We start from the raw sequence: 25,776 nt of genomic DNA on the forward strand, positions 1-25,776 counted from the left end.
GGACGGGACAATGCCGTCAATAATTTCTGTTCGTCTTAATTTTAATCCTGCTCCTTACTTTCAGTCAAAAATCCTGTTCGTTTTTAAATTGAATTTCTAACAGTTTTTCAAACTAAGCCTAGGGATCTCCTTCCCCCCTTTCAGAACATACATGGGAAAATTCCAAATCTCCATAGAAACTTTATCCCCACGTACGACTCTCCCTGTGGCAACCCCCACCCTCCCATAAAATACCCCACTGAAAGTTCTCGTATATTTCCCAATAACAAATATTTTATGTATTTGTTATTGCATAACTTAGCAAGTTGCAAGTTGCCTAATTTACAGCCCTTTCCCTTGGGGCTGTGGGGTGTCATATCATCCCCATAGGTATAGTTATTAAACCTTTTAACTATGGTAGGTCAAATGGCTATATCAAAATTTTTATCACATGTCTTTGGGGAAAAAAGGGGCGTGGGACGGCTAGTTGCTTTCTAATCTTTTTGGTCACTTTAAAAGAGAACTAGAACTATTAATTTCCGTTCAAATGATCCCTCTTCTGATCTTCTAGGTCAGTGGTTTGACACAATTATCCTAGGGGAAAAAAAACCAACAACAACAAGTAAACGCGCATCAGTGATCTTCCTTTTGCCAAAAAACTACAAAATGACACATGCTTGCAGATAGAAGCTTGAAACATCAACAGGAGAGTTCTCTGATATGTTGAATCTGATAGTGTGATTTTCACCTATATCGCTTGACTTTTTGAGGTGTTTGCCCCCTTACCAAAAATAAAACAAATTGTCTTAGAGTTTTCGGTTACTATTTGGCCGAGTCGGTCCTTACTAATGAGTTGAAAATATAATTAGATGACTTTGGATTCAGACTCTGATCTCCTTTGGATTCGTTTCCAGATTTTTTTTTGGGGGGGGAGGAGAGGGGTGGGGGTGTAGAATAATAAAAAAATAATAATTTTTCAATAGTATTAATAATGATTGCTCATGAATTCGGGAAAACTTTGGACTTTGGAAGGGGAGCCAGTCTTTTAAGTTCACTGAGTAGGTCTTTGCATATGAATGACTGTAGGATTAAGCATACAATACGAATGCTTCGGGGATGAAAGCTCTCCTCTTATAGTGGATACGATAGATTATTTTAGACAATTAGACTTACTCATACAAAAAGCAGGTTCATGAGATGTTCATCGAAACATTGTTATGCAAAATTCTAACGGATTTTAGGGGATGTTACCCTCTTCGCTAATTAAGAATAAATAACAATCTAGTTTTTCATATGAAAATTAAAATGACATTAAAATTTAAAACGAAAAGGAATTGTGCCCTATGTGAAGGATGGGCTACTACTTACTTAACTCTTCTCTCTTTATGCTATTAAATAAAAAAAAAACAAGCTTTTTTAACTGAAAGTAAGGAGCGACATTAAAACTTAAAACGCACAGAAATTACTTCGTATATGAAAGAGGCTGCTTCCTCATCAACGCCCCGCTCTTTACGCTAAAGCTTGACTCTTTCTCTCAATTCTTCTTTTTAAAACAGTAGAAAACTTTAGCGTAAAGAGCGGGGCGTTGATGAGGAAGCAGCCTCTTTCATATACGAGGTAATTTCTGTGCGTTTTAAGTTTTAATGTCGCTCCTTACTTTCAGTTAAAAAAGCTTGTTTTTTTATTTAATTTCTGAACGATTTTGAATCGATGCATGTTTTGATTTTGGCTCTCCGCAGAGGAATAATCAAAACGAAATTTGCATTTTTTTTTTTTTTTTTTGGCTCAATGGCTTTCTCATAATCTTGATCGAATGATTTTGAGAAAAAAAGAGCGGGGGACGAAGCCTAGATGCCCCCCGATTTTTTGGTTAATTAAAAAGGCAACTAGAATTTGTAATTTTTTACGAATCTTTTTATTGGTAAAAGATTTACGTAGCTTATAAATTAGCTTACGTAAAGAACTTTTGTATTCTCATGTTTTTATTACATATATGAGGGGATTCGCCCCATCGTCAGTACCTCGCTCTTTACACTAAAGCTTAAATTTTATCCCAATTCATTAAGAATGACCCCCTGAATCACAAAAGCCGTAGAATAAGTAGTTGAAATTACTGAAAATACTTTAGCGTAAAGAGCGAGGTATTAGAAGGAGGTGAGCCCCTCATATGGGTAATAATTTCTGTTTGTTTTAAGTTTTATTGCTGTTCCTTACTTCCAGCTGAAAAAGCTTTTTCACTTTTATTTTTTAATTGTTTTTTTTTTTAAATAATGCTAGTAAATCCTGCTCTCCCTTCATGGAAATTTTCTTCTCCCATTACAAATTCTCGAAGGAAAGTTCCCCCAGCATACCCCCCTCTTCTCAACCCCTCCCCCAAACCAAAAAAATCCTCCTGAAAACGCCTGTATACTTCCCAATAACCATTACTATATGTAAGCACAGGTCAAAGTTTGTAACTTGTTGCCCCTCCCACGGGGACTGTGGTGGAGTAAGTCGTCCCCAAAGACATAGTTATAAGGTTTTTCGACTACTTTGAATAAAATGGCTATCTCAGAATTTTGATCCGTTGACTTTGGGAAAATAATTAGCGTAGGAGGGGGCCTAGGTGCCCTCCAATTTTTTTGGTCATTTAAAAAGGGCACTAGAACTTTTCATTTCCGTTAGAATGAGCCCTCTTGCAACATTCTAGGACAACTGGGTCGATACGATCACCCCTGAGGAAAAAAAAAAAACAAAACAAAAAAACAAATAAATACGCATCCGTGATCTGCCTTCTGGCAAAAAATGCAAAATTCCACATTTTTGTAGATAGGAGCTCGAAACTTCTACAGTAGGGTTCTTTGATACGCTGAATCTGATGGTGTGATTTTCGTTAAGATTCTATGACTTTTAGGGGGCGTTTCCCCCTATTTTCTAAAATAATGCAAATTTTCTCAGGCTTTCAACTTTTGATGGGTAAGACTAAACGTGATGAAACTTATATATTTAAAACCATCATTAAAATGCAATTCTTTTGATGTAGCTATTGGTATCAAAATTCCAATTTTTAGAGTTTTGGTTACTATTGAGCCGGGTCGCTCCTTATTACAGTTCGTTACCACGAACTGTTTGAAAGTTTGACTTTTTGTCCCAAACGGCTTAAGAACGTCTGCTCAAGCTCAAGAGCGATTGGAATGGTATAAAAAGCTCACAATAATGGTTGCAGCGGTAGCTACAACCTAGTAAAAAGCTAACCACAGCCCATGGTAACCAAAAGTGTAAAAAACGCGTTTAGATAAAAACCACCTGGTGAAAAACATTGCCATTACACACTGATTCACGAATGGTAACTATTATGTCGGTCCGTCTTAAAAATTAAAGTTTATTCCAAAAAGAAATTTATGGTTATTTCAAAAAAGCCTAAAACACCTTGAAATGACGTAAGACCAAATGAAAATTGTACCATTGGAATCAGCATGGTCGAAAGCCTTTCATAGGCAAATTTAAGTTCCCCTCCTTGAACAACAAGGAAAATCACTTTTTATGGCCCTTGGTATTAACCAAGTGACATATAGCTATCGCAAATTCTGTCGGTCGGTCTGTCTGTCGGTCTGTCCCAGTTCTGCTACTTTAGGCACTTCCAGGTAAGCTAGGATGATGAAATTTGGCAGGTGTATCAGGGACCAGATCAGATTAAATTAGAAATAATTGTTTTCCTGATTTTATCATCTGGGGGGAGTAGGGCCGGTTAATTCGGAAAAAATAGATAAATGAAGTATTTTTAACTTACGAACGGATGATGGGGTTTTAATGACATTTGATGTTTGGAAGGATATTGTGTCTCAGAGCTCTTATTCTAAATCCTGACCAGATGCAGTGACGTTGGGGGGAGTTGGAGGGGGCGAACCTAAAATCTTGGATAACACTTAGAGTGGAGGAATCGGGATGAAACTTGGTGGTAAAAATCAGCAGAAGTCCTAGATACGTGATTGACCTAACCCGTATGAATCTGCTCTGTTTGGAGGAAGTTTTTTTGGAGGTAGGGTTAATTCGGAAAAATTAGAAAAAATGAGGTATTTTTAACTTACGAAGGAATGATCGGATCTCAATGAAATTTCATATTTAGAGATCTCTTATTTTAAATAACCATAACTGAGATCTCTTATTTTAAATAACTGACAAATGAAATATATGAATTATCGGCATGGTTTATTTGCTAAACTGTATAACGATCTAAGAAATTAGCGTGAAGAATGAAAAAAGTGATAGAAAGTGTAAAGAATGAAAGAGTGGAAATAGTAAAGAATGATTGACAGGGTGCCAGCTTCTTTCCCTATATAAAAACTTCTACTAATAATGTCTTAAGTATATTTCTTTAAAAGGAAATTTTAATGAAGCTAATACAACAAAATAAGCATTTTAAGGCCAATATTCGCAAAGTTTTTCATAGTTAATCGTATTTTTTTACATACCTGTTAGAGATACCTTGCGAGGATCCTTAGGAAAACTGCCTACCTTCATATCACTCTCAACAATAGGTGAAAGCTTTAGTGATTGAATAACTAAAAAAGAATAGGCCTGTAGATGAAAAACTAAAAAGAAGTAATCAACCAATGAATTAAATTTTAAGTTAGCTTGCTTGAAAGTTAAATGAAATTTTCATAGACCAATTTTTTTTTTCAGAACTCTTATCAGGAATATGACTGTCTTCTCACCGATTGAAGTCCAGGATAATTGTTGAGCTCATACAGCTCATTCCCTTTGTTGAACTGATTATAATTAATTGTCATTTCCTTATCAATATTAAAGGTCATATCCTAGAGGTATACTGTCTAAAAGAATGTTACAAATAACGCTATGTAGTACAAGAGTCTTTAGATCCCTTAAAGTCACTGTGCTCCAGTGTATAGTCTCTCCACGTGTATGACCTTCCTGACCCTTCCTGTTTAATAGCTACTAGGCTAACCTGTTATTTCTAAAAGCGGTCAGACCAGACAGACCCAGTTTGTTGTAATTTTTTTTTAAATTTAGATGTTAAGGATGCTGAAATTTCATGAGTCGAATATAAATTATAAACTTAAAAAGTGATTATATTACGGTAGTTGCGTAGGCGTCCGCAGTCTTTCGCTTAACCAAGAAGAAAGGTCTAAAATCCGGTTTTCCCATCAAGTGCTATATTTTTTCCTAAATATTACAAATACCAAAGAGAGTGGCGTGACTACGGTTCATTATCTCCTCCCCCTTCACAATCTCAGTGTTTTACAGATCCTCCTATATAATTTCTCATACTTTCCTCATAATTCACGTGATTGTGTTTAATCTTTTTTGTGTGAGCTTTGTCCCCCGCAAGATGGTACTCCTTGCCATACATGCTTGTCCTAAATATTAAAAGATACCTTCTCCTTAGTAGGGTCAATTAGTGATCATACCAAACATATCATATCAAAAAATGTTTTGTCAAGAAGCTTGACTTTTGAGTATCCCCAAGCGAGAAAAGAGACATAACTTATTTAAATAAAAGCTGAAAGCATGTAAATATCTTGAAAATAAAATATTTATAGGTTTGAGAGACATTAAGAGAATCTTGCGTTTGATTTTACTCTGTTATATAAAACAAATATTTCTGTAATTGTACAATGGTATTTCTAGACAAAAATATTAATACTCCATAAAACTTTTGGGACTTGTATGTGATTTATTACAACGAAAAGCCTCGTCGTTTTTAACTGAATAGTTTTAACCAACTTTTTTTTATCGATTTCTTTTGCATATTTTTTCCCCGAATTGGGAAAAATTTGGAAACAAAAAAGGTGACATCTTTTTTTGTAGGTCGAGTAGACAAGACATACAGCTTTTTCTCAAACATTGATTTCGCAATTGTGATTTCCATCTCAGAGTGAAGAAAAAAAAATAATGAAAAAAAATATGATTAGCCTATATCAAATTGTTAATCAGCAATGCTATTTTAAAGGTGCTACGCTTGAGACTTAATTTAAAGCGGATATAATAAATGTATAAATAACGACAGGAGTCGTGATTATATGTGTGTTTGATTATTCTGGGTGGTGGTGGAAAATATGGTACTCTGTTTTTGTCATTTTTAGTTTACTAACTGATTGTTTGGAGGAGTCATGTCAAAGCCCCGCTCAAAAATAGGGTTTTTATTTTACAACAGTTTAGGAGGGGTGGTGGCAAAATGTAACTTTCAAAACCTAGAGAATGGGCAATTTTGACAGTTTTTTAATCTTGTTATGAAAGTACCAAACATTGCGGAATGTTCCAAAAGCCAGAAAATAGAAAAAAGTTAGAGATTATTACTCTCTCCCTCTTTACCTTCGCACTCGCCGCACCTTGTTCAAACCCTGTCTATGCTGATACCTCTGCCGGAGCAACACTCCCATTGCTAAGGATGGTTAAAGGCTGTTTCGCATCCATTCTCTATCCAAGGAATTCACTGCTCCTTGGAATACCTCAACAATAGCTCTTCTGAGCTTACCATCCTGAAAATTGTTTCTTTTTTTCCAGGCTTCAAAATCAAAACTAAATAAGCCTGGAAGTCAATGAACGTCTCGTAACTAACTTTCAAGTGATATCCTCAGGTGGGACTAGTAGCGCAAAGATGGTACAATCTATGGCAAAGAGTTGCCGTAAGTAGTGATGCCTCCATGGTTTTAAGGAGCCAGATAGAGGGTAAACTATTAGAGCTACTGGTCCGTCAAGACGTTATTACGCACACCTGGGCAATACTATAGTGTACATTTTCATGACATTTACACAATAGGATTTGCTTGTTACATCATAGTGAATGTTTTTCAAAAGATACAGGTTCTGTTACGCAAGAGTTTCTTTTTTTAAATCTTCAAGGCCCACTAGTGGGAGACTTTCAAGACGCCAGCCCCTAGTGAGCGATTCCGACGGATTCCTAGAATCCAATTCTAACGGGACACAAGCAAGCAATCCCAATGGATGCCCTAGCATCTAATTTCACCGGGCCTCTAACCTAACCTCCAGGGGGCCCTAGCATCCAATTCAACCGAGGCCCGAGAATCCAATTCCAGTAGGGCCTAACACAATTTAATTCGGCCCCTAATCTAACCGTTGGAGGGTCTAGCAACCACTTCCAATAGGCCCTAGCATCCAATTCCATTGCAGCCCTGTTACAACAGGAGCAAAAAAAATCAGCAGGCAACAAGCTTCATGAACAAAATCGGTTTCACGGAAGAAAAACCAACGTTCAAGTTTCACGAAGAGAAAAATCAACATGCAACAAGTTTCACTAAATAAAATCAGCACTCGACAAATTTCACGAAAAACAATCAGCATGCAACAAGTTCCAAGAACAAAATCAGTTTCACAAGGAGAAAAAACAATGTACATGTTTCTCGAAGAGAAATATCATCTTGCAACAAGCTATAGGAACAAAAATCAGCACTTGACAAGCTCCAAGAACAAAATAAGCACGCAACAAATCCCATGAAGAAAATCACTTTTACGAGGAGCAAAATCAATATACAAGTTTCACGAAGAAAAACAAAATCAATATACAAAAGTTTTCACGAACAAAAATCAGCACGCAATAAATTCCACGAACAAAATTCAACAAGCAACAAATTCCATGAACAAAATCAGTTTCACATGGAGAAAAAAATTCAATATACAAGTTTCATGAAGAAAAAAATTCAGCATCCAAGAAGTCTTATGAACGATATCAGTTTCACTTGGAGAAAGATCAATGTACAAGTCTCACAAAGTGAAAAATCCACATGCGACAAGTTTCACAAACAAAACAAAATTACCACGTAGCAAGTTCTACTAAAACAAAGTCAAAATGCAATATGTTGCATGAACCAAATCAATTCACGAGGATAAAATCGATGTACAAGTTTCACGAAGACAAAAATAAACATACAACAAGTTTCAAGAGCAAAAATCAGCAAGTACTATGAAAAAAATCAGAAAGTAGCAAGTTCTATAAGCAAAATCAGTTCGCGAAGAAATGAATCAGTGTAAAAGTTTCACGAAGAGAAAAATCGACTGCATTAAGTTTCATGAACAAAAATCAGCATGCAACAAGTTTCATGAACAATGTGAGCATACAACATGTTTCATGAACAAAATCAGTTTCACGAGGAAAAAATTAACATACAACAATTTCTTACTAACAAAAATCAGCACACAACAAGATCCATGAACAAAATCCGTTTCAGGAGCAGATAAATCGATGTAGCCTACAAGTTACACGAAGAGAAAATCCATTTTTATGAAGAAAATCAATCTCATAAGGAGAAAAATCAATGTAAAAGCTTCACGGAGAGAAAAAAACATGCAACAACTTTCTAGAACAAAAATGGACGCAACAACTTCCATGAACGAAGTTCATCACACAATATGTTACTTGAACAAAATCAGTTTTCACGAGGAGAAAAATTTATGTATAAACGAAGAAAAAATTCAACATGCAACAAGTATTACGAACAAAAATCAGCACGCAATAAGTTCCACAAACCTAAATCAGCACGCAAAACGTTCCACGAACAAAATCAGTTTCACGAAGAGAAAAATCTATGTACAGTTTTTCACGAAATTAAAAATTAACATGCAACAAGTTCCTAGAACAAAAATTGGCATACAACAAGCTCCATGAACAAGAAAAAGCATGCAGCAAATTCCATGAACAAAATCAAGTTCCCGAGGATGAAATTCAATGTACAAGTTTCACGAAGATAAAAACCACATGCAGTAAGTTTCACGAACAAACCTCAGCGCGCAACAAGTTCCATGAACGAAATCAGTTTCACGTGGGGAAAAATCAGTGTGTAAGTTTCACGAAAAGAAACATCAACATGCAACAAGTCTAAGGCATAAAAACAGCACTTAACAAGCTCCACCAACAGAAATCAGCATGTAATACGTTCCAGGAAGAAAACCAGTTTAACGAGGAGAAAAATCGATGCACAAGTTTAGTAAAAAAATTAACTTGCAGCAAGAGAAAAATCAACATAGAACAAGCGTCATGAACAAAACAAAATTACTGCGCAACAAGTTGCAAGAACAGAAATCACCGTACAACAAATTCCATGAAAAATTAATGGACAATTTTCACGAAGAAGAAAAAACAATATGCAACAAGTTTCAAGAACAAAAATCAGCACACAACCAGTTCCACGAATAAAATCAGCATGCAGCAAGGTCCTTGAACAAAATCAGTCTCATGAGGATAATAATCAATGTACAAGTCTCATGAAGTGAGAAGCAAACATGCAAAAAGTTTCACGAAAAAAAATCCGCTCGTGCACACAGGAACAAAAAACAGCGTGCCACAACTTCCATAAACAAAATCAGTTTCACAAGGAGAAAAACAAATGTATAAGCCTCACGAAGAGAAAAATCAACATGAAACAAATTTCATGGAAAAATATAAATATGCAACAAGTTCCATGAACAAAATCAGTTTCATGACGGCCAAAATCAACACACAACAAGTTTCGCGAACAAAAAGCAGCATGAAACATTTTCCATGAAGAAAATCAGATCAACGATGAGAAAAGTCAATGAACAAGTTTCACGAAGAGAAAAAATTATCAATGTGTTCAATTCGGACCCCTAAACATCCAATTAAGTTCCTACTGCATACCCTCTGATTTCCTTGACTATATTAACAGTGTTAGCAATATCATTATCGTTGTTTATAGTAGTCCATCGACTAGAAAAACAGGAAATTGGCTATACATCTTTCAAACAGGCTATACATCAAATTTTTGATTCTCTTGGCCTACTGCATGTATTATATATGCCTCACAAAAAAAAATTCTTGAGCAAAGTGAAAAATCCATTATCCAAAATCAGAAGCGAGTACAAGATTTATCAGCCAAGAGATGTGGTTTTCGTCCCCTATTATAGTTTATTTTTCGATGTCGTGGACATAGCTAAAGTGAACTTCTCAGCCTTTATACAGAATATGCTCGACTGAACGACTTATCAATATCAATTTCAGTGCCCTAAAAATGAAATAACTTCAAAAAAATTTTGAATTTGCTTATTAATAAAACTTGCATATACAAAAGAGCCTGCTTTTTCTAGATTTCTCTTCCATGTATAGGTAACTATCGGTAGTGATGAGTGGTGGGAGCTCATCAAGATACAGCTTGTATTCATCCTGGTATGCAAAACTAGGGTCACATTTTCTACAATATAATGTAATTTCATTTATATTATGATGCATTTTAAAGTAAATAATACTATTTTAATTCATATTAAAAGTTCATGTGTTTCAATTTGCTTATTTGAAGCAATGTCACACAAGGTATCCTCATATGAAGAATCGATTTCTCTAACAGCCAAAAAAAGTAAACATGTTTATAATCGTAGTAGCCGGTATCTTCACAGCGATGTCCTAAGAACCTGACTGTTTTATTGTTCTAGCAATTGAAGTTTAGACTGGGTTCTTCCTCCCAAAACAATTTAAAATGCAACGATACAAGTCTCTTAAAATCAAAGTGAAATCACGTTTAGGGTTTTTTCCAATTACATCAGGGTAAGTATTTTCCCATTGATCACAATTATCATAGTGACAATTGGAGCATAGGAAAAATCTAGTTTGAGAGTCACAAACAACTTCAAGACAGGAATTACAATCTTTAATTTGCACTGCATATCCTCTCCTCAATTTTCATAGATTGCATAATCTACAATAGTACAATTCTCACGGATGACCAGCTGCCCAATGTATACAAACATAACGGCCATTTATAAAATATTTTTCAATGTTGACTCTCTCACTGCCAAAAAGAAACTGACTTGCAATAGATAAAAGAAATATTTTTTAGGAGGATGAGTAATCGAGTGACGTGACAAAATCGTTCGACTCATTTGTTCTTGCCATATAAAATGGCCGTCTTAAACGAATTTCTAACTAGTGCTTAAAAGAAAATTGACAAAATGTTTATGTTTTGTTTCCATTAATATATCAATAAATTAAGTAAATACACCTGGCCCACGATGCAAAAGTTCAATGAAATAGTCCGAAAAATGGAGAATTATTTCCATTATATCGTTAAGCATTCCTAGAGAGGATATATTCCTATGAAGAGATAACTCTAGAAAATTGTGATGTAGAAAAAAAACATTTTTCTAAAGGTACTAGGTTCCGCATTATTTTTGTAACTCAAATCCAGCCATTTTTATCTTGGCACTCTCAGTACCATTTTTATATTGACCGATTGTAGACTAACAAAGAATGAGATTTCTTCACGCTGTTAAAATATCCAACAAAAAATGTAACAGACTCACTCCTTTTTATAGATTGTTTCAGATCAGTGTCTTCAATATATTTCACTAATATATTTAAGCCGTCTTGTAATCTTTGTATATGCATTATATTAACTTTTGCAGCAAAGCATACCTGTTCTTCCATCTTGAATTCGCATAATGATATTACATATCTTGAAACATCTAATTCCGTTCTAAGGTTAGCTGAAAACTTCTTTTAATTTTTGCTGCTACATAAGGCGCTCTAGGTTTCACTTCACCATTGCTAGGGTTTTCAATATCCGATAGAGTAAAATCATTCATTACTAAGGAATATGCCAGGAATACTATCCATGATTTTAACGCACTGGAATCTATTTCACTTATGATGTGAACGATCCAAAAAATCCAACAAGTCCTGTGTCGTTGACCTTAAAAACCTGTGTTTGTTTGATTATGAAGATCCCAACCGGAACCAAAACATGTCACACAAGATTACGTTGTCTTAATACGTAAAATATTGGGCCAAGATCAATTTTTTACAACCAGAGTTTTCCCGCTTGACTAGCAGCCGCTGAACTCTTGCCGCTGAACTCTCTTATTAGGTAACAACCAGAATAAATCATTACGAAAACATTTGCGTAAGTAAACAAGCAATCCCCATTATATAATGAACTGGTGTACTATACCATTGCATAATCTACAGGTGTACTACAGTATTAAGTAACACCCAAGTGCACGTAATAACGTCTTGAGGTGTTATTAACTCCAATAGTCTACCCTTTATATGTGTCATGGGACGTGTTATGGCGTCACTTTTACTGTGAAATTCTAGAATCGATGTAAGTAGAATTTTTGAGGACGTTTCAGGGGTGTTTTTGCTGTCCAGGAGTTGCTCCATGGGCCTTAATATGGTCAGGAAAATTTTGTAGGGCGTTAATTGCATTGTCTTCTGCGTCTCTTATACACACTAGGGAAAATGTTGGTCTAAGAATACTGTCATGAGGAAACCCCACCCTTTACTAGAAAAACACTTGAGGTAAACCCGTCAAGAAACACACGGAGAGTCTAATTTCTTAGAAAACTTCCAAGAACCTTAACACGACGACTAGGAATTCCGTACGCTTGGCTTTTTTTCAACAGCACCTACGCCAAACTATATCGAGAGTTTTTGTGATATATAAATATAAAACCCCGATATCGTACCATTGGGCCATAGTTTATTTACGCTAAAGCTCTTTACGCTAAAGTGTTTTACTGTTTTAAAGAGCAGAGTTGAGAGAAAGAGTCAAACTTTAGCGTAAAGAGCGGGGCGTTGATATGAAAGCAGGGCGTTGATATGAAAGGGTCGTATATGAAAGCAGCCCCTTTCATACACGAAGTAGTTTTTGTTCGTTTTAAGTTTTAATGTCGCTCCTTACTTTCAGCTAAAAAGACTGTTTTTTTTTATTTAATTAAAATCAGATGCAGGTTAATACAGGTCACAGACTTACCACTGTCAAAGGGTGTGCTTAGAATACATTGTTTTTGTGGCAATTGTTTCTTGGGCAGGACGCAACAAAACTTTGTAAATACCCTCCAACGATACAAAACAGCAATATATTCTTTCCTAGATGGTAATAAAAGACCAGAAAATTTAGCAGTCGTGGAACAACTATTTGATCTTTCACGCCATACTATAATGTTTGGTCAAACAAATTGATAATTTCATTGTATTTTTGCTAAGTTTCAGGTAATTCATGGATATTAAATGTCTGGAAAAAATGTCTTTAAGGGAATCAGAATAAATGGAGATGTGGGAAAATACATAACAAGTCCTATTTACAATGGTCTACACAAGTCAGAACCATATATACTTCAATAATGAAGAAGACAAAAAATTTCGGAGGGTCAACCCAAACATACTTGAGGTAAGTAAATGTCAATAAGCATCTAAATAAAAGTAGAATGACCTTCAAATAAGGACCTTTTTCATTGATGCCACGGAATTTCTGCACCTCGTCATCACTTTTAGATTTTAATGCAATCTCAATTTGAAAGTGCCGGCTGCCTGCTTGTAGAGAACTACCCGTTCAAAGCAAAACACGGCATAAAGCAACAAAAGCTTGCCAGAAGAGGTTAAAATAGTCCTCTCTGGCATAGACTATAAAACACCACTTCAGCTCATATTTTCTTGGTTCTAGCTCCAGGTAAACCAAAGAACCAATCTATTTGGCCCCAGGCAAAGATTTTATGCTACTTTCCAAAATGTAATACCATATTAATCAATCCACCTGGAGATCTACATTCGCTGTAAGAACCAAAGAGGTTAAACCCTTACTACTTCCCTGGAGTAAACTTAAATCGGCAGCAGGTAAATAAAAAAAAAAAAATGGGCAAAACTAAAGTTTTGAACTTGCAACATCATAAGCTTTTCCTTATTTATGCTAAGTATAAAATTATTTTTTTGAAAATTTTCTATTTGCTGGTGACGAGTAAAAAATGAAAAAGTAAACATTTAAGCCAATGCTTTTAATTTGTTTTTGCGAAACCAGATGCGTTGAAGCTAAATTTATTGAATGCTCAATAGGTTAAAACCCTTCTTTTACCATGTAAAAAATTAAGAAAGAAAATCATATTTTGTCTTAATAGTTTCATGACCTGGATATAAAAATTGGAAAAACGAAATTACCGAACGATATTTGAAATATCATATTGGTAAGAAGCTTTTACAAAAGTCACATTTCGGAAAGATGGAATAATCCAGCTTACTATTCAGTTTGTCAATTTGATAATGAGGTTGCCACAAAAAAAGTGAAAATCATGCATTAAAACACTTACCAGTTGTCGTCTTAATAAGTAGACTTAATAAGTAAATAGTAGTAATTGATTTTGTATATATATATATTTGTATAATAGTAGTATATTGATTGTATATATATATATATATATATATATATATATATATATATATATATATATATATATATATATATATATATATATATATAATTACACTACCGATAGTAACGACGTTACATCAAACATTAATCCAATATGAATGGGTTCTGTTTGGTGTTCTTTATCAGATTGTTTAAAATATCCAAAGGTTGCCATGTCAATTTTCAGATGTGGATGCACCTTAAATCACAAAGGATACAGAAGGCTGTCCTTTAATTGAAAACTTTGCAAAAGTTGTCAGCAATTCATAAAACTTGTCTATTGTTTCGTATTCTATGTCTTTGACAATACTAACGAAGATTGCTGAATCCAAAACAAATCTTACACTGAAATTGATTTACCTAGCATAATAGTTGGCGCTACGAACCACCTGGTCTTTAGAAAAATCGTCGGCTGAGAACCACATTTAGTGACTTCTCAGAAAATCAAACTGCTATGGTAGAAGGATCACAGGAGGGTCTTTCGCCACTGACTTAGGATTAATTGGCATGCTTTAATGTAATTCTAGTCTAATGCACCTCAAGGCATGGGATGGCCTAGACTTATTTAATAAATATAAAATTATGCTAGACTCTTGCTAAACGTTGCTTCTTCATATGCAGCACTCTTGCTTCACAGGGTTTCCCAGGAATTCCTTACTAATCATAGAGGCTCATGAGCGTGGGTTGCTGGATCTCTTCCCGAGTAATTTAAGCTGTTATAGATTTCGGAATATAGACATTATTCATATAGACATTAACTTGATTTATCTAGGAATAAAAGTTCCTTAGTATGACAGTATTTGTTAAAATAAGGCTGTAGATAAAGTTTCAAAAGAAGAACAGCGTGGTTTTGGGAAGGGGAGTGGATCATGTTCCTGAATAGTTAAACCTGTTTAATCCTAAGTTTCATAGGTTACGAATAGACATTCGATTCAGCTAGTAGAAAAACCTTATAGAGTACTACTACTACTACTATTACTACTACTACTAATAATAATAATAACTCACTGCAGCACCAAGCCACCTGAGGCCAACACAGCTACGCAAGATCCTCCTCCAACCTAATCTATTCAAGCCTCCCTCTTTACACCTTCCCAGGAAGTTCCCATTTCCTTGTAATCTTCAATTATGCCATCCTCCCGCCCCAGCCGAGGATGACCTGCTTTCCGTGTAGCCCCAGTTGGTTGGCCAAAAAGGACAACCTTCGGCGATCTGTCATCCTTCATCCGCAGAATGTTACCTAGCCATCTCAACCTTTCTTTCATTATAGCCCTAGAAAGTGGGATTGAACCACATTTTTCGTACAACCTACTGTTTGAAATACAGTCAGTCAGCCGGGTGCCCAGAGCAATCCGGAGGCAATTTCTCTGGAAAACATCTAGTAAATTATCGTCCACTTTTCGGAGCGCCCATGCTTCAGAGCCATATTTTACCATTGTCATCACTGTTGCTTCCAATATTCTAATCTTGGTTTGCAGAATTATCTTCCTATTCTTCCAAACCTTTTTTAACTGTGAAAAAACACCCTGAGCCTTAGCTATTCTACTTTTAACATCTTTGCTGCTCCCACCGTCTTTACTTTTTAATACTACCAAGGTAAGTGAAGCTTCCCACCTGATCAGTCTTTTCGTTACCCAACGTCACCTTTTCGTATTCACTATTTCCAAGCCTTAGTGACTTAGTCTTCTTAACATTAATTAAGAAACCTATTCTAGTACCCTAAACTCGCAAGACCTCTAAAAATTTATTCATTTTGCTCACACTTTTATCTAATATGCTTAAATCATCAATATAATCTAAGTCCAGACGATTTTTCCTCCCCATTTGATTCCGTGGTCTCCAATTGCCTTTCCTGTGCTCCTTAAGACGAAACCCATCAAAACAATCCGTATAAAGGGGGATAGAGCACAACCCTGCTTAACTCAAGATTTAATAATAAAAAAAAAACAGTTGCTAACCTCATTTCCTACCTTAACTGCAGCAGTATTATTCTCGTACATCACTTTAATGTATTTGTTCACTTTAATTTGTGCACTTTAATGATTTGTGCACTTTAATGCACAAATCACTTTAATGTATTTGTCTGGTATACCTTTAAGAATAAGACTTTACTAAAGCTCTTCTATCAACAGAATCGAACGCTTGCTCATAATCGATAAAACTGAGCGTCAAAGGTGTTTGACAACGAAGGGACTTCTAAATTATTAACCTAAGAGTGAAAACTTGGTCGACACATTCTCTACCTTTTCTAAAACCGCACTGTCCTTCTCTTAAAACTTTGTCTACAGCATCTTTCAGTCTAAAAACTATCATATAACTAAGTAATTTGCTACCTACAGAGACAAGACTAATGCCTCGATAATTACGACACTCACTCTTGTCACCTTTCTTATGCAGTGGTTTAATTAAGGTTTTTCTAAAATCATTGGGTACTTCCCCTTTTTCAAAAATCATATTCATAATCTTCAGTAGCTTATTTCTAACCTCAGAGCCACAATATTTAAGAAAATCATTTATCAAACTATCAGCACATGGGGCCTTATTGTTTTTTAATCCTTTTAGTACTGTCGCTAAGTCTTCCTCACAAAAAAAATATCTTCCTTCACATCCATGGTATCACAAACTTTTTCATTTTAATTTATATCTTTTCTTGCAATTGTATCTCGGTTTAGCACATTCTTAAAATGTTCCACCCATCTCTCTTTAACTCTTTCCTTATCGCTAATTGTGGCCCAATTCCTATCTTTAACGGGGACTAGTCTGGATTGACTACTCCTTTTCAATCTATTAACATACCAGTATAATATTTTACTATTATGCCTTCTAGCTTCATCTTCTAGATCCTCAGCAATTTTATCCATGGCCTCCACTTCACATCTCTTTAGCTCATCTTTTAATGCTTTCTCCATTTTCTTTACATTCCTTTTGTTTTCACATGATCTATCACTCAGATAATTCTTGTACAAACCCCTTCTACTCTGTATAGATAAGCACACTAAAGTGATTAGCATTGTGTGCAAGAACAATGTTGAAGTGGATGAAGTAGGAAATGAGTGTAGTAGCGGGTGGTGTTGGATTAGGATTTAAGCTGTTTTCTGTACTATCCCCGATTACATACATTATTTTGATGGACTTCATCCTAAGGAACGTGGTAAGGCTATTGGAGAACATGGAATCCAATGGGAAGATATACTGCTCCTTGACTTAGACTATATGGATAATTTCAGTGTCCCAGATAAAAATATTATTCAAGTGAACAAATTTTTGGAGGTTTGGAAGAGGTGAACAAGGAAGAGGTGCTGCTGGAAGTCGAGAAGATGATGCTAAATAACTAAAAGATGGAATGGGAGTAACTGTAATGAAATAATCTGGCTTGTGATACACCCCCATATCTATAGGATACTAAAAAGCCCAACCTTGGCTATTCTTCTTTTTAGATCTTTACTGCATCCACCATTTTTACTAATAATAATACCCTGGTAAATGCAGCTGTTCACCTAGTCGATACCCAGCATCGTCTCATCACCTTCCAGCATCATATCTTCCTTGTTTAAGCGTCTTAGTCTTCTTAACGTTAATTTTCAAGCAAATTCTTACACCCTGAACTCTCAAACTCCAAAAATTCATTCACTTGGATAATATTTTTTATCTAGGACCCAGAAATTATCCGTATAATATAAGTTTAGGAGCAGTATCAAGGCTCAGGGTGTTTTTTCACAGTTGAAAAAAGTTTAGAAGAATAGAAAGTAAGTCTGCAAACCAAGATTAGAATAGACCAAGGTTTAGATGGCTAGGCGACGTTCTGTGGATGAAGGATGACAGATTACCGGAGATTTTTCTTTCTGGCCAACCGTCTGGGGCTACACGGAAAGCAGGTCGTCCTTGTCTGGATTAGAAGGATGTCATAAATAAAGACTTAAAGGAAATCGGAACTTCCTGGGAGGGTGTAAATAGGGAGGCTTTGAATAGATTTAGTTTGGAGAAGGAGCGTGCGTAGCTGTGTTGGCCTCAGGCGGCTTGGTGTTGCAGTGAGTTATTATTATTAGTAGTAGTATACCTTCCCATTTGATTCCATGTTTTCCCATAGCCTTTACCACGTTCCTTAGGACAAAGCCTATCAAAATAATGCATGTAAGCGGGGATAGGACACAACACTTCTTAAATTCTGATCTAACGCCAAACCAGCTGCCAAAATCACTCCCTACCCTATTCACTCCAATTTCGTTCTTGTATGTAGTGCTATTCACTTTATTGTGCTTATCTACTCTATAAAGTTTTTCTACCGGCTGAATCGAATGTCTATTCATATACTATGAAATAGTATTCATATACTAATGAAGGAGCTATGTGAACTCGAAAGCACTGAACATGAGGCTGTGTGGGTTTGGTGCAAACCACCAGCCATGCCGCGTGCTTACTCATGCATCATCTTTGCTTCAATCTACTACGCTGAAAGTGCTAAAAACCGCCGTGATCTTGTCACATACCTCCAAAAGACTTTCGACCACCTTCGTGCTTTTTATGGAAACCCTGCTATTGTTCTGGCTGGGGACTTTAACCAAACCAAGAAAAACTGGCTAGCATCATGCCTTTCCCTCAAGCAGGTTATAAATTTTCCAACACATGAATCTGGCAACATACTTGATTTAATCCTGACCAACTGTGAGACATATTACCAAACCCCTAGATCCCTTGGGCTGCTTGCCTGTTCTGATCATAACGTTGTGCTCTGGTCAGCTGCAGCTTCAATACACAAGCCTAAAATTAAGCGTGTCAAGTTCCGTCCGCTTACTGATTCAGCAATTTGCACCTATGGTCAATGGATAGCTACTTACCCTTTTCCAGAAGTCTATGGAGACGAAAACCTCGATAAAAAATGCCAACTGTTCAACGAAGTTCTCCATGCCAAATACCTCGAGTTTTTACCTGAAAAGACTTTAACTAGATGTGAAAGTGATAAGCCCTGGATAACCCCCAAAATCAAGAAACCAATCCGAAAAAAGTGCAAGCTTTTCCAAGAAGGAGATTTGCAAAATGCGAAAAAAATACGAAATCACATTACCTCTCTCACGAGAAGTGCGACAGTCTACTTTCGGACAGTCTTAGGCACAATAATCCCAGGAAATGGCACAGAGCGGTCAAGCCAATCACTGGAAAGTCCATTCATAACAGCATAAAAATAAGCCACCCTGACGGAACTTACACAACTGCTGATGAGGTTAATCAATATTTCACCCGCATCTGGACCTCATTTCCTTCTCCCACACAAGCCAAGAAGTCTGAAATACTTAACTCCTGCGCAGATGAAGGTGAAGTTGTTTTCGATGAGGCGACAACCTATAAGACCCTGATGAAGGTGAAAGTAAACTGTTCAGCTTATCCAGACGAACTTCCACCCAAATTGATTCGAGAATACGCCCCTTTCATTGCGAAATCACTCTCAGTGCTGATAAACCTTTGCTTTCGTATAGGGATCTTTTCAGCTGTTTGGAAGAAAGCTTACGTTAGAATAATTCCGAAGGTTACTAACCTTAAGAGCTGTAACGAACTTACACATATTTCGCAAACACCATGCCTGGCAAAAGTGGCCGAGACTTTTATCATGAGGGTCTTACTTGATCAAATCAAGAGATCTATCGACCAGAGACAATACGGCGGACTGAAAGACTGTAATACCTCAGTGTACCTAGTGCGGATGTACGATAGTCTCCTTAAGTGGGTCGGAAAAGGTCAAAGTTTTATAGACCTTGGTGCCATAGATTTCCGAAAGGTATTTGATTTAATCAATCACATTGTAGCTGCCCTTAATCTCAAGCTAATGGGGGCTAAGAAAAAGACTCTTACACTCGTGTTGGACTTTCTCAGTCAGAGGGTGCATCGTGTGTTTGCTCTCTAGGAAGGTGACACCAATTCCAAATGGTCTTCAGCTGTTTGGAAGAAAGCTTACGTTAGAATAATTCCGAAGGTTACTAACCCTAAGAGCTGTAACGAACTTACACATATTTCGCAAACACCATGCCTGGCAAAAGTGGCCGAGACCTTTATCATGAGGGTCTTACTTGATCAAATCAAGAGATCTATCGACCAGAGACAATACGGCGGACTGAAAGACTGTAATACCTCAGTGTACCTAGTGCGGATGTACGATATTCTCCTTAAGTGGGTCGGAAAAGGTCAAAGTTTTGTAGACCTTGGTGCCATAGATTTCCGAAAGGTATTTGATTTAATCAATCACATTGTAGCTGCCCTTAATCTCAAGCTAATGGGGGCTAAGAAAAAGACTCTTACACTCGTGTTGGACTTTCTCAGTCAGAGGGTGCATCGTGTGTTTGCTCTCTAGGAAGGTGACACCAATTCCAAATGGTCTTCATCCACCTGTGGAGCCCCTCAGGGCACTAAGCTTGCAGCTATTGTATTCTTGTCTGTAATTAACTTCCTCTTAACTGACTATGACGACCGCTACAAGTTCGTGGATGACCTGTCATTTATCCTGAAATATTTAGTACAAAACGCAGTTGTGACGCCACAATTCAGTTCAAATTTTTTTCAGTGTTTTCACAAAAGAGTGCGCGGAGCTAAATCTTTAGATTAATGTGAACAAGTCAAACATAGCGCGCTTTAACCCGCTAAAAAGTGATGTTATGGAGCCAAATGTTCTATTCCTTCTAACAAACAGTATCAAGATCCGTGGAGTTACTTTTTCCAATGACTTCAGCTTTGCCGCACATATTGAAAACGTGGTTAAAAGTACAAACGCTAATCTACAGACTTTAAACGGTATGCGTAGGTTCAGTGCAAACACAGAGAGTATTAAGTATGCATACATAGCGTATGTCCGCCCCATTCTGGAATATGCGTGCCCTGTTTGGGTGCCCTCAGCACTTAGAACAGTGTATCTTTGTCAGGAGCTTGAATCGGTTCAGAAGCGAGCAGTATCGATCATCTTGGGCCGCCATGACATCTCCTACGAAAAGGTTCTGGAAGTGCTAGGACTGCCGTCACTCCAAAACCGGTACGAAACTCTGATAATGAGTTTCGGAAAGTACTTGCGTTCTGGATATCAGCACCGTGACATTCTACCTGATCAACCTCTACCATCAAAAACGAGAAAGCAAGATAAGTTAGTTCCCATTAAAGCAAGAACAAACCGATATGGTAATTCTTTCTTCCCGGTTTTCGTCAAAATGTATAATAAGAGTTAATATTTATAGTTTGATTTATATTTACAAGTGTAGATTGATTTTGTATATGTTGTAAAGAAACACAAATCAGCGATAGCTGTCAAGTTTTTGCTATTAAACCTGTCTACTACTACTACTACTACTACTACTACTACTACTACTACTACTACTACTACTACTACTACTACTACTACTACTACTACTACTACTACTACTACTACTACTACTACTACTACTACTACTACTACTACTACTACTACTACTACTACTACTACTACTACTACTACTACTACTACTACTACTACTACTACTACTACTACTACTACTACTACTACTACTACTACTACTACTACTACTACTACTACTACTACTACTACTACTACTACTACTACTACTACTACTACTACTACTACTACTACTACTACTACTACTACTACTACTACTACTACTACTACTACTACTACTACTACTACTACTACTACTACTACTACTACTACTACTACTACTACTACTACTACTACTACTACTACTACTACTACTACTACTACTACTACTACTACTACTACTACTACTACTACTACTACTACTACTACTACTACTACTACTACTACTACTACTACTACTACTACTACTACTACTACTACTACTACTACTACTACTACTACTACTACTACTACTACTACTACTACTACTACTACTACTACTACTACTACTACTACTACTACTACTACTACTACTACTACTACTACTACTACTACTACTACTACTACTACTACTACTACTACTACTACTACTACTACTACTACTACTACTACTACTACTACTACTACTACTACTACTACTACTACTACTACTACTACTACTACTACTACTACTACTACTACTACTACTACTACTACTACTACTACTACTACTACTACTACTACTACTACTACTACTACTACTACTACTACTACTACTACTACTACTACTACTACTACTACTACTACTACTACTACTACTACTACTACTACTACTACTACTACTACTACTACTACTACTACTACTACTACTACTACTACTACTACTACTACTACTACTACTACTACTACTACTACTACTACTACTACTACTACTACTACTACTACTACTACTACTACTACTACTACTACTACTACTACTACTACTACTACTACTACTACTACTACTACTACTACTACTACTACTACTACTACTACTACTACTACTACTACTACTACTACTACTACTACTACTACTACTACTACTACTACTACTACTACTACTACTACTACTACTACTACTACTACTACTACTACTACTACTACTACTACTACTACTACTACTACTACTACTACTACTACTACTACTACTACTACTACTACTACTACTACTACTACTACTACTACTACTACTACTACTACTACTACTACTACTACTACTACTACTACTACTACTACTACTACTACTACTACTACTACTACTACTACTACTACTACTACTACTACTACTACTACTACTACTACTACTACTACTACTACTACTACTACTACTACTACTACTACTACTACTACTACTACTACTACTACTACTACTACTACTACTACTACTACTACTACTACTACTACTACTACTACTACTACTACTACTACTACTACTACTACTACTACTACTACTACTACTACTACTACTACTACTACTACTACTACTACTACTATACTACTACTACTACTACTACTACTACTACTACTACTACTACTACTACTACTACTACTACTACTACTACTACTACTACTACTACTACTACTACTACTACTACTACTACTACTACTACTACTACTACTACTACTACTACTACTACTACTACTACTACTACTACTACTACTACTACTACTACTACTACTACTACTACTACTACTACTACTACTACTACTACTACTACTACTACTACTACTACTACTACTACTACTACTACTACTACTACTACTACTACTACTACTACTATACTACTACTACTACTACTACTACTACTACTACTACTACTACTACTACTACTACTACTACTACTACTACTACTACTACTACTACTACTACTACTACTACTACTACTACTACTACTACTACTACTACTACTACTACTACTACTACTACTACTACTACTACTACTACTACTACTACTACTACTACTACTACTACTACTACTACTACTACTACTACTACTACTACTACTACTACTACTACTACTACTACTACTACTACTACTACTACTACTACTACTACTACTACTACTACTACTACTACTACTACTACTACTACTACTACTACTACTACTACTACTACTACTACTACTACTACTACTACTACTACTACTACTACTACTACTACTACTACTACTACTACTACTACTACTACTACTACTACTACTACTACTACTACTACTACTACTACTACTACTACTACTACTACTACTACTACTACTACTACTACTACTACTACTACTACTACTACTACTACTACTACTACTACTACTACTACTACTACTACTACTACTACTACTACTACTACTACTACTACTACTACTACTACTACTACTACTACTACTACTACTACTACTACTACTACTACTACTACTACTACTACTACTACTACTACTACTACTACTACTACTACTACTACTACTACTACTACTACTACTACTACTACTACTACTACTACTACTACTACTACTACTACTACTACTACTACTACTACTACTACTACTACTACTACTACTACTACTACTACTACTACTACTACTACTACTACTACTACTACTACTACTACTACTACTACTACTACTACTACTACTACTACTACTACTACTACTACTACTACTACTACTACTACTACTACTACTACTACTACTACTACTACTACTACTATGAAACTAAGAATGAAGCAGGTCTAATGATTCAGGAACATGACCCTGTCCCCTTCCCAAAATCACACTGTTCTTCTCTTAAAACTTTTTTTACAGCATTAGATACATTAACAAGTATCGTCATACTAAATAATTTTGATTCCTAGAGAAGTAAAGCTAACGCCTATATAATTAACACACTCAATCTTGTCATCTTCCTGATAAAGAAGTTTAGTCTATATTCTTTTTAGTATTTGCTATTGGGTGGGGAGGGGGTGTTTTTATGCTGGTGGGATTTTCCCAGGGAATAAGTTTTCATGGTTAAGGAAGTTTCCGGGGAGTGAATTTTTCAGAATAAATTTTACACGAGGGGAATTCATCGGAATTCCTATACGAAATTCATCATGTGTCTTGCTTTCTCTTTACCGACTCAATTTTACGCGAGGTGATGATAAGGGTAATTGTCCAGGGTAAATTTTCACCGGGATTTAATTGTCTATAGAAAAAATCAGAGGGGAGGAGGTATTTTTCCGTGGAGGTGTAGCCAGATTTCCTGCAATTATTTAAAAAACGACCAGGAATTAAATTAAAAAAGCAAGTTTTTTCAGCTGAAATTAACGAGCAGCATTAAGATTTCGAAATGAACAGAAATTATCAATTATCAGAAATTATCATTAAGTTTGAATTTTGTCCCTGTTTCTTAAGAACTACTCCTGAAACACTATGTTCTTTTAATGAGAACAATAAGAAGTCGTTTTTTTTAAGTACTAAAAAACTTTAGCGTAAAGAGCAAGGTGTTGAGGAAGAGAAACCCCCTCATATATGTAATAATTTCTGTAATAATAATTTTGTTGGGAAAACTATCAAATATGTTTTGCCCAGTACGTTCTGTTGGAACCTAATGATATACGTATTATTGTTTCCAAAGGGTGTTTTGTTTCTCTCCACCCACTGCGTTCAGTTTTTGTGTACCAGAATAAATCCTTGTATCACAATTCAATTAACCCTCTTTAAAGTTTGTATTGAAATGAAATTGTTGGCGGTTTTAATAAAAATTTCTGAAAGGCAATATAAGTAAAGAGCAACAGAATTTCATTTTATTAATCTTTTTCAGCATGGAAGGAGTTGTCGTAGAAACTTTGTAATGGGCTCAGTCAGCTGAAAATTGAAAGTTTTATTAATTTTATAAGAGTCAAAGGGATTGATACCTGCCCTTTTCCCTCCCAAGCCCTTTTTCTCTACCCTTTGTCCGAAGATATTAAACTAAAATTAGCCATTTTGTTCAAAATAGTCAAAACGTCATGAATTTTCACCTTTATACCCTCATATTTGTTTGTTATGCCCAGGATATAGCCCGCCCCCTTTCTCAATTATAAATACTACATAGAAACAATCGATAAATCGGATAGTTTATAGTTCTTGCCCTAAAGTCTGTTGGGGGCGAGGCACCACAGATATATGAATCTGAGTTGTCAGAAATGTAGCCCCTTTCCTCTCAATTGCTTTCCAACATCCCTTTCAACAAGTCCTGAAAGTTTCAACTTAATACCCTCAGCTGTTCTAAGGTTATTGC

General features: G+C 36.0%; 1 protein-coding gene across 7 annotated transcripts in view; it reads right to left on the minus strand.

Moving 5' to 3' along the window:
• LOC136025184 (cyclic AMP-responsive element-binding protein 3-like protein 2) overlaps positions 1-25,776 on the minus strand; it is a 60,443-nt gene that overhangs the window by 21,164 nt on the left and 13,503 nt on the right. The window contains exon 1 of one of the 7 annotated variants that reach the window (XM_065700973.1): positions 18,962-19,052. The exons of 2 other annotated variants lie outside the window; for them this stretch is intronic. In XM_065700973.1, coding sequence (XP_065557045.1) covers positions 18,962-19,030 — 69 coding nt within the window. In that variant the 5' untranslated portion in view covers positions 19,031-19,052. Of the gene's footprint in view, positions 1-4,673; positions 4,823-14,025; positions 14,137-14,205; positions 14,453-14,486; positions 14,594-18,961; positions 19,053-25,776 lie in introns of those variants that run through there. 4 more of the 7 variants (XM_065700975.1, XM_065700971.1, XM_065700974.1 and 1 more) reach the window with 4 other exon arrangements.

This window comes from Artemia franciscana, chromosome 3 (assembly GCF_032884065.1).
Source record: "Artemia franciscana chromosome 3, ASM3288406v1, whole genome shotgun sequence".
NCBI lineage: Eukaryota > Metazoa > Arthropoda > Branchiopoda > Anostraca > Artemiidae > Artemia > Artemia franciscana.